Raw genomic sequence first — 10,564 nt, 5'->3', positions numbered from 1 at the left:
TTCATCACCAAAGGAAGTCAGGACTGGAACTCAAGCAAGTCAGGAAGCCGGAGCTGATGCAAAGGTCATGGAGGGATGTTTCTTACTGGCTTACTTCCCTTGGCTTGCTCAGCTTGCTTGCTTATAGGACTACCAGCCCAGGGACAGCACCACCCACAATGGGCTGGGCCCTCCCCCCTTGATCGCTAGTTGAGAAAATGCCTTACATCTGGATCTCATGGAGGCATTTTCTCAAGGGAGGCTCCTTTCTCTGTGATAACTCCAGCTTGTGTCAAGTTGGCAACACAAAATCAGCCAGTACAGTGTGTACCTCGTGGCCAGTGTGAGACAGTTAATGGCGTCTTCACATGCACACGATGCAGTGTTAATGGGCCTGCCTTATCCTTTGCATTCAGACAGAGCTGACTTCCACTTTGTAGAATGGAATCACCCAGCACAAGGCTCTGTCTGAAAGTCACTGCCTTACAGGACTCGGAGCAGGGGGAAGCTTGCTCATACCACACAGCAGTCAGAGGCCTCCACAGAACACAGTCCCTTCTTCCAACGCTCCGTCTGCACCCAGGTGACCTCAGGCTCTCTAAAGCATATACTAGGCCCACACTCTGGCCCTGATTCACCATTCAGTGCCTTTCAGGTCTCCCGGCCTCCCTTGCTTGTTCCCCAAATATCTTCATCACCCAGCAAGGGGAGGGACAGGAGCCCCACAGGAGGATGGGGCCCTGTGGTTCTTCCATTCTTGGAAGCTGCTCTGGGACATTGATGTTTCCTCCCAAGGACTTGAGGAGAGACCTTAAGGACAGGCAACCTCAGGAGGGCCATCACAATGTCACACAGGGCACCCCAGGGAGCCACCTTCCTCCCACCTATCTGAGGCAGACCCAGTGATGGGTCTCTAGGCCCATATTCCTAACTCAATAGTCATGTGCTGTGTGACTTTTCCTGGAGAGATGTGAGCAAATGTCAGAATATTTACCCAGACACAGTAGTGGTGAAAAACACCAACAACAGCAAAAAGTTATGTTTCTAAGAAAGTCCACCTGAGGAGCAGACAAGTTTGTACAGATCCATGTGTACAGGAGTGTGGGTGACTCAAAGGCAGCCTGGGTAATCACACACACACACACACACACACTCCTGGAACTCCCTGTCAATTCCACCTTTATAACCTTGGACAGGGCCTGTGAATTTGGGGGTCCTCTGAGCCTGTGTCTTCACTGTCTTCCTGAACCTTGTGGGCCTCCCTTCTCCTTCTTGGGGGAGTGTTTGAGTTTCGAGGAAATGGTCAAAGAGTCCTGGGCCTTAGGGCTAGAAGAGGCGGAATCTAGGAAGGAGAATGCTAGCCAGGGGTGGATGGAAGTCATGTTGAAGCTGCAACCTTAGGGAGAGGGGAGAGTCTCCATTGGAATCACCAAAAAATGATAGGTCCCAAGTTCACTCAGGCAAAGAGACAGGTTAAAGATGGTTGTCTCGTACCAAGTGTGATGGCACATGCTTGTAATCACAGCTCTCAGGAAGCTGAGGTAGGGGGATATTCATGACTTTGGGACTAGCCTAAGCCACAATGTGAGAGACTTGAGGTGGGGGCAGGAAGGAAATAAGGGAAAATGAAGGGAGAAAAGGAAATAGGGGAGGAAGGAAGGAAGGAAAAGGAAAAGGAAGGAAGAAAGGAGGAAAAGAAGGAGGAAAGGAAGGAGTAAAGGAGGAAAGAAGAAAGGAAGGAAGGAGGAAAAGAAGGAAGGAGGAAAGGGAGGAAGGAAGGGGTGGGGGGTTGTTCCAGTCCCTGAAGCTTGGTTTAAAGGAAAAGTTAGTATCTGTGAGGAGTTACCTGGGTGAACAGACATGTTGCAGGCACAGAGAAGCAGCTCAAAATGCCACAAGCAATCCATGGGCTCGGAGAGGCTGGGGGATGATCTTCGGGATCCCCTGGAAGCCTCAAGTGACCTATCCTACTTTCCACTCTGCTCCCTGCCCCCAGCCCCAGCCCCACCTCCCCCTCCTAAAAGTTTCCTCATCCACAGGAATTTCTCATCCTTGTCATCTTTGCCCACTGCCTTGCTGGGTCACGGGCAACCAGGCTTCCCAGCATCTCTGAGGAAGGACAGGGACACTCGCAATCAGACCTTCTGTGCTGACAAGCCCCAGCTCATGTCGCAGTGGTGCCAAACCTTTGGCTTCTGCTCTGGGCATCAACCAGAAGAGCTTCCAGGCATCCCATGGGCTGAAGACCTAATCACATAGTTCAGCCTTTCCTAACCTGTGGGGTTGCCTAAGACCATTGAAAAGCAGAGATATTTACATTATGTTCTGTAACAGCAGTGAAATTACAGTTATGAGATAACAACGAACAATAATTTTATGGTTGGGGGGCATCGTAACATGAGGACCTGTATTAAAGGGTCACAGATTTAGGAAGGTTGAGAACTCCACCTAACTACCTGTGCTCCAAAGTGAGGGCCCTCAACTGCACATACTAGTTGCCAAAGCCAGGACAAGAGCTTAAGTATCCTGGCCTTTTTCCACCACAATTGAAGGACTAGGGGTGCAGGGCAATCATGTTGTTAGAGTTGTTAGGGCTGGAGCCACCCAGGAAGCTCTGACATGCTGAGCATGGGCGCTCGTCCCCAGTAGAACAGTTAAAACAGGCAACAGTGAAAGGCAGAGAAAGATTTACCTGATGTGGCCACATTGGGAAGAGGAACAAACAGTCTAGTGATTACCCCAAGGCCATTTTTGGGGTCCTAGAATGAGGTTTAGGTTTAAATAGACACCAAGAGGCATGCATTACTAAGCAGTCCTGGTTAAGGGCGGCCCTACCCAGGAGAACATCTCTGTCTTAATTGCAGTTTCTTCTTCAAGGTGTTTTGACAAGTTGTCACAGTTCCACAGGGTTGGCTCCAAGCATGAGATTCCTAGAGAATTCCTGTTCCTCTGGCAACATTGTTTCAATCTCCTAACAGTCAAAAGGAGGGGCACAAGTCTCTGGAGAATATCCCTGTGCCTGCTAGGAGGGGTGCTTAAAAGGCCTTCCTGGCAACAGTAACAAAAAGGATGAAGATCAAGTTCCTGGCATCATTCAATGATGCAGGAGGAGTAAGGAGGGGAGCAAAATGGCTGTGTCTCAGAATCCCCTGGTGACATTTCACCTTGTCTAGAGATGTCTTTGCTCGTTGTAATGAGAGGCAGGGGAAATCTCAAGCATCTAGTGAAGGAGCCAAGAATGATACAGAGTAAAACGTTCTGGCGGAGCTCAGCAACAGTTGCCCAACCACGGTGCTGAGACAAAACACCTCAGTTAGAATACCAACCACCCTATAAGACTCTGCTTTGAGTACAGCTTTGTTGTCCCAAAAGCCTGATTTCTCCAGACCAGATAGGCGGTGTCTTTGCCTATTGAAAACACCCAGGTCCCCGGACCCTCCCCCCAACACCCGGGGAAGGGGAAGCACCTGGCATAGGCAGCATTTTTGGAGAGACTGAGGCACGGGTTTGTTTCGCTGCAATTAGTTTATTGGGAACGTAAAGTGAGACAAAGGCAAACGAGCAGGCAGCAGAGGCTCTGGTATGGGGGAGCTGCTGCCAGGGAGATCCGGAAGAAGATGCTCTGGGTCACGTGGTCTCTCGAGGAGTGACAGGAAAACCAGCAACCATATTGGTCCCTGTCTCCTTGCCCAGACAAAAGGGTAAAGTTGGGCAAAGAATCCTGGGGCAGCGGTTCCTCCGAGATCCTAAGACCAATGAATCCAGAAAAAAAGGCAGAAGGGGAAAGAAAAGCAAGAATTCTGCAAACAAGTTGCTAGGGAAAGCTAAAGAATGAGAAGAAGGGGCCGAGGCCACTGTCCCGCTGTGCTGTCTTTTCGGGCAGGGTGGCCCATGGCAGTGGCTTGCAGCTTTGTGGCCTCCTAGCACTTCTTACAGCCTCCGCTGCAGGCGCCTGCCCCGGCGCAGGGGCCGCAGGCATTGGGGGTGCCCACCACCACATTGCCACTGCAAGGTGCGCTGCACACTCTGGTGTTGACAGCAGGGGCAGTACCGGAGACACAGAGATCGCCACAGACGACGCCACCGCGGGAGCTGCTCACGCCTGAAAGCCGGGAGAACAGGGGAGACTGTGTCAGGCACCGCCACTGCCAGGAGGCTCTGCAACAGCAAGCTTAAGTGTTCCCGCCCCCAAAGGCGCGCACCACCCCGCAGGAAAAGGGGAGGCTGGAATTACTTACACACATTCACGGAGCCAACGCCCTCACACAACCTGTGGGAGAGGAAAGGGAGCCGTTAGTGCACCAAAAGCGTGTAACTGGAGCCATCACCGGTCCTTCTAGGCTCTAGCCCTAGGGAAAGGGTGCATGAGAGAAATTGAGAAACCCGGAGCTGAGGGTAGCCCTGAGGGGCACCACGTGAATTCTGAAGGCAAGGAAAGCCCTCTACCACTTCTGCTTACTCGCTGCGCACTTTAGTGGGCTCTAGGTCTCCTCACAGAATAATCCAAGTGCTCTCCTGGGGACTAAGACACCCAAGACATAGGTGCTGCAGCACTGGCTGCTGTTGCCCTGTTGGTTTTGGGCTGTAAGTGCATCGGGGGAAGCGGGTGTAATTTTCTAAATCCTATCTGATCGTCATTGTGACATTGGGCCTAAGGGAGATCAGAACCTTTTGCCCCTGTGTCGGGAGGCAACACCTGTCTTCATAAATGACTCCAGATGGAGAGACGAGAGCTTAGAACCTTAGAGGCAGCTTGGAAGCTACCTACAGCAGTCCTCTCATTGGGCACCTACAGAGGAAATGACCAATGGCAGCTCAGGGCTAAAACTACACTATCTGACCTGTATTAGAGTTGGCCAGAACACACAATGACCAAGGCTGACAAACTCAGAACGGATGCTCTGGTCGCCTTCCTCTCTGCCTGTGTGTGGTGGAGAAGCTGAGGTTCCTTGGCAGGTCTCTCTCTCTCTCTCTCTCTCTCTCTCTCTCTCTCTCTCTCTCCCTCCCTCCCTCTCTCTCTCTCTCTCTCTCTCTCTCTCTCTCTCTCTCTCTCTCTCTCTCTCTCCAACATCCAGATTCTCAGGTACCTCCAAGCTTCCCAATCTACTCTGTAGTTCTGGGGAGTCTCTCAATGTGATCACATGTCAAGTCTGTGTCCCATCTCCCAAGTTCACACCTGTGTGCCACCCTGGAGGCTGGCTATACGCAAAAGGAGGCTGGGAACACAACCAAACAGCTGGGCATGAAACAGAAAGTACAAAAACAAGAGCTTCATTCAAAGTGGAGTCCTGGGGCTGGAGAGATGGCTCAGCGGCTAAAAGCACTGGCTGCTCTTCCAGAGGTCCTGAGTTCAATTCCCAGCATCCACACAGTGGCTCACGACCATCTGTAATGAGACCTGATCCCCCCTTCTGGTGTATCTGAAGACACCTACAATACACTCATATATGACAAATAAATAAATCTTTTTTAAAAAAAAGTAAAAAGGTGGAGTCCTAAAGAACTTGGGGTGTGAGGAACCCTCCACAACAGGAAACTGAACAGCAAGGAGGCCCTGTACCAGTACCTGACTGTGAGTTTTAAAAACTAACGAAAGTGGGTTGGGGATTTAGCTCAGTGGTAAAGCGCTTGCCTAGCAAGTGCAAGGCCCTGGGTTCGGTTCTCAGCTCTGGAAAAAAAAAAAAAAACTAACGAAAGTCCATTATCCTCTTCCTCAGTTCAAACTGCAATGGGAATACACTCTAGTGTGCTCTCTAGTTACCATCACAGGGGCTGAGCAGGGGTTGGTGGACTCTGCTGCTATCATGAGATAAATGTGAATTTCCAAGGTTGGAGTGGAGCTAGCCAGGGACAGCTTAGAGAAGAACATGGAGTCCTGAGAATTCACAAAGCATGTGATAGCGAAAGGGGAAACTGCACCCTAGGTATGAACACCAGGTAGACCTTGAGAGAGCAAAACCCAGGATCTCCCTGTAGGCAGCCTGAGAGAGAGGCCAGGGGGAGCAAGTGAAATGGAGTTAGGTTAAAGGTTATATCGAGGTTAAAGGTTACATCAAGGTTAAAGGACTTACACAGATTTCCTATCCACGTGCGGGGTGGTGAGGTGAGGAAGCGAAGATGAACTGGTACCCAAGATGTGGGGCTCAATGCTGAGGACCCAAGAAGGGTTGGGAAAGTGAAAAGCTACAGAACCCACCTCTGTTCCTCGCCCTCCAGCAGGCGCCTGTAGGTGGCGATCTCGATGTCCAGACCCAGCTTGGAGTTCATCACCTCCTGGTATTCCTTGAGCAGGCAGGCCATGTCCTGCTTGGCCTTCTGCAGGGCAGCCTCCAGCTCAGCCAGCTTGCAGCGGGCATCGGTGAGGGCAGCCTCTCCCTGCTGCTCAGACTGGGTCACAGCAGCCTCCAGCTTGGTGTTCTGGGGACACAGAAGAGAACGGGATAGCCAAGGGTCTCTGGGTCCCACTGTCCATTATCAGTGTATTATCCAGTCTCTCCCACCAGTCGGGAACATTCTAGAAGCAGCCTCTTGCCTTGTTCCCGTGGGTCAACCTGAGTGAGTGTGATCAGAAAACCCAGCTGTGCCAATGTTGGAAGACTAAATGGTAAGCTCCAAGCAGGACACAAGCTGACTGTGTGGCACCGAGTAGGTACCCAGCCTCTCTGGTCTCAGAGCATCTGAACCTTACACACCTGGCACTTGGCGTTCTCGATCTCAGCTGTCAGCCTCTGGATGATTCTGTTCAGCTCATTGATCTCCTCTCTGGTGCGACGCAGGGTCTCTCCATGCCGGATCACTGTGGCCTTTATCTCCTCACACTGGGGGTAGGGGGGAAGCAGAGGTGCCCATGAGGCTCAGGTTGTGACATTGACCCAGTGAGCACACTGCCACCGAGTGTGCAAGATGCACAGTGGGCAGGCTGGGCTGCCTCCTCAGCCTAGAGCTGTGTGCCATCCTCTTGTGTTTCCTGGTGTGCAAGAAGAAGCCTTTTCTGATAGATCCTGGAGTCCTTCCCACTGTCTCATCTAAGGACAGATGTCCTGACCTCTCACCTTGGTGCGGTACCAGGACTCGGCCTCTGCGCGGCTACGGCTGGCAATGTCATCATACTGAGCCTTGATCTCAGCAATGACGCAGTCCATGTTCAGGTCCCGGCTGTTGTCCATCTTGACGATGACGGAGGTGTCTGAGATGTGGGCGTGGAGGATGCGGGTCTCCTGCAGGAGGAGGGAGACAGCAGTCAAAAGCTTCTTGAAAATCCAGTCTAATCCCACATCCCTGTGCCAACCTCTCAGACTTCCCCTGGCCCACACAGGACTTCACAGTGATGCAACAACTGTCTGCAGGCTACTTGTTGGGCTTCCACCTTGCTGCTGCCCTCACCTCCTCATACAGTCGCCTCAGGAAGTCGATCTCTTGGGTCAGTGCCTCTGTGTTGGCCTCCAGGTCTGACTTGCGCAGGTAGGCACAGTCCACATCCTGGGAGAGAGGGAGAGGTGTGAACCTGACTCACTCAGCTGATCATGTCCTAAACTCTTCTCTCTTCATCCATCCCAGGAAGCACAGTGGAGAGAGATCCCTGTGTGCAAAGATCTCTGCCCCTACTTCCCAGCTTGCACTTGACTGTTCCTCAGGTATGGGGACTCTCTGCCTCTCAGCCCCTCTCTTTCTTTCTCTGTGGTTCCGTTCCGTTCTAAAAAGCTTCCCAGTTGGCTCCCAGGTCTTCCAGCAGAACCAGCAATGCTTCAAGAGGACAACTGGCCACTCCTAATGACCCTCTCAATGCTTACACACTGTCTTGGGTCCTAATACTCTGGTCAGACTTGTAGTATGGATGTAGACCACACCACTTTCAGTGAAGAGAATAAAACCCTGTGGGTCCTGGAACCCCGGCCATACACCCCAGAATGAAGGAAAGACGCATCAAGGTTAATACAGCCAAGGTCTTGCATCAGGGCAGAAGGAGCTGAGAGACATTCCAAACTCACACATGGCCTCATGGGATTGGAACTACTGACTCTCTGGGTGACAACCTTCCAAATGGCTGCTGCCCCTAGACCACCCCTTTATCACAGCCCTGGGTCTGACATTCATTGGGCCATCTCTCTGAGATTTTTCCTATCTTGTTGTGGGAAGGTCAAAATTCCTGAAGGTTAAGCACAGTGTGTCCCTCGCTCGGGTGTGTCGCTCTACCTCCCACCGCCAGCTACTTGCCTTCTTCAGAGCCACAAACTCATTCTCAGCTGTAGCTCTCAGAGAAACTTCCTCCTCGTACCTAGGACAGAGAGAGGCAACGTGAGGTGGGGTGTGCAAACTCACACGCCATGCAGGGAGCTCAGGGGGAGAGCCCTCAGAGTTCTTGGCCCTGCTAGGGCTCTCCGAGCTATCAGGGAGTGGGGGAGGCTGTAAGGGAGCCTCCTAGCGCTGTTATGAAGTCAGCGCAGGAAGGAAATGAAGATTCGATGCCAACTTCATGCGGGAGTGGACATCATGGGGTCTTAGGTACTGCAGCTCCAACCTCCCCCAGTGGCATGTCAGTCCCAGCCCAGCTGCTGAACAGACTCAAGTTCCTGGGCTGAGTATCCAAGGCAGAGAGACAGATAGACAGTATGGCTCATGACCCTCCTACTTTCCTGAGCAGAATCTGTTCAGGGGTCACAATGCAGAGGATCCACGTGAGAAAGAGCTGGGGTCAGGCTGTGTTTGTCCTCCCCAGAGAAGACAGAGCTGTTGGTCTCAGTCTTTAGAGAGAAGACTGAGGCAAAAATGGTAGACTCTGACACTCTCTAGTCCTCTCCGAGAAATGTCTGTACAGATATTTCACAGACAGCAGGATCCTACAATGACATCAGCCTGGCTACACTTTCATGTCCTGGGCTTTGATATCAGGCACATCTTATACCAGCACCACACCAGTCCATTCTCACCTCTTCTTGTAGCCCTCCATGGCCTCCTGAGCATGGTTGAGCTCAGCAGCCAGCCTGCCACTGTCGGCCTCCACACACTCAGCCTCCCGCCTCAGAGTCTCGATGTAGCCCTCGAACAGAGGCTCCACGTTGCTCTCACAGCACTTGCGGTTCTGGAAGAACTGCCACTTGGTTTCCAGCAGCTTGTTCTGCTGCTCCAGGAAGCGCACCTGCCATGGAGGGAGAAGGGGTTCAGGGGCAGGTCTGGGATGATGGTGGAGATGGAGTAGAGGGGCTCTGGGAAGGAGCCTGAGTCTCCATTCCCTTATCTTGGCCTTGCCTGTCTTTCCCATGGGTAGAGAGCACAAGGGATAGGGTCAGTGCCTACTCAGGAAGCCAGGTGGACACCTCAGTGCCCTATGCTGGGCCCAACGCTCCCCTCTGAAGCAAGGAAGGCAGGAGTCCCCATAAGCAGAGCACCCCTATTCACATCCCAGAGGCGATGGAGTCACAGGCCTTTTGGAGTCTCTCACTAGGAAGGCCTCTGCCCCTTCCTCCAATAGTCTGCACCCTTCCTGTCAGCCCAAGTGCAGTCTCCCTTCTTGGCCTGGCCAAAGCTCCATCCTGCAGCCCTTGGGACTCCCTGTAGTCAGTTTGTGCCCAGGACAGCCTGGCCACTTCTCTCGGCCATAAGCTCTGCTTCTCAGAACTGACAAGTGAGCCCTGTGAATCCTGTCTTTTGAGCTCATTTTGGGAGGGCTTTCTGCTTCCCATTCCCCTCAGCACCCAGCCTTGGCTGTGTCCTGCTGTGCTCCAGGAAGGGCTGGTCCAGGACACCCACCTTGTCGATGAAGGCGGCGAACCTGCTGTTCAGGCACTTGATCTGCTCCTTCTCCTCATGCTTCACGCACTGAGCATTGGGGTCGATCTCTAGGTTGAGGGGGGTGAGCAGGCTCTCATTGACAGAGACAGTGGTGATGCAGGGGGGGCTGGGCCCACAGATGCCTCCGGATCGGTAACCGAAGCTGCGTCCACAGGAGCCAGAGCGAAAGGCCCCGCAGACACTGTGGCTGCCAAAGCCCCCTGAGAGTCCGCGGTAGCAGGAGATGCCCCTGTAGGGAGCTGCAGTGATGCAGCAGCGGCCGGGACGGGGCCCACAGGCTGAGGCGCAGCTGAAGGCGCGGCCACCACAGTAGGATCCACAAGTCATGGTTATTTGGGGAGTAGGGCGACTGGGAGACTGGAGACGTCCAAGTGGAGGGTACAGTGGACGTGGATTCAGGTGTTTACCTCTTTAGGTTTGTTGGCCCTTTATATATGTGAGGACCCTGACTGTGACCACGTGGTTTGAAGCAATTAGATGGCTTTATGAGCTTGGCTTGTTTAGCTGCTGTGGCTCCTCCTTAAATGTGCTAAATTGGTTAACCAGTTGCTGGTGTTTATGGTCCTTTACCCTAAACTGTACAATTTCCTTCTTCAAAGGGACAGCTCACCTCCTCCATCCCCTGCTCCTGTGCCCAACACACAGAAAGGGAGAGACAGTGTAGGTGACTCATGCTGCAAGGAAAAGGAAGAGGGGCGGAGCTATTGCTCCAATCAGGGACTTGAAAATGGCGGCACCGCTGTCCGAGGTCCTGACCCAACCAAGCTAGGGACGCCTGGGTAGTTTGTCTACGTGC

At 52.7% G+C, this 10,564-nt stretch overlaps 1 protein-coding gene across 1 annotated transcript; it reads right to left on the bottom strand.

The window, feature by feature from the left end:
* Positions 1-3,485: 3,485 nt before the first annotated feature.
* Krt86 (keratin 86) lies at positions 3,486-10,173 on the bottom strand. Its single transcript, NM_001008810.3, is given in 9 exon segments — positions 3,486-4,081; positions 4,218-4,249; positions 6,176-6,396; positions 6,672-6,797; positions 7,032-7,196; positions 7,363-7,458; positions 8,194-8,254; positions 8,907-9,115; positions 9,727-10,173. Coding segments are annotated over 9 exon segments (1,461 nt in total). The 5' UTR covers positions 10,096-10,173; the 3' UTR covers positions 3,486-3,899.
* Between the last annotated feature and the right edge of the window lie 391 nt (positions 10,174-10,564).

The sequence above is a fragment of the Rattus norvegicus genome, chromosome 7 (assembly GCF_021556685.1).
Source record: "Rattus norvegicus strain SHRSP/BbbUtx chromosome 7, alternate assembly SHRSP_T2T, whole genome shotgun sequence".
Classification (NCBI taxonomy): domain Eukaryota; kingdom Metazoa; phylum Chordata; class Mammalia; order Rodentia; family Muridae; genus Rattus; species Rattus norvegicus.
Note: the sequence above shows the minus strand (reverse complement) of the source record. Positions and strands in the feature narration are given on the sequence as shown.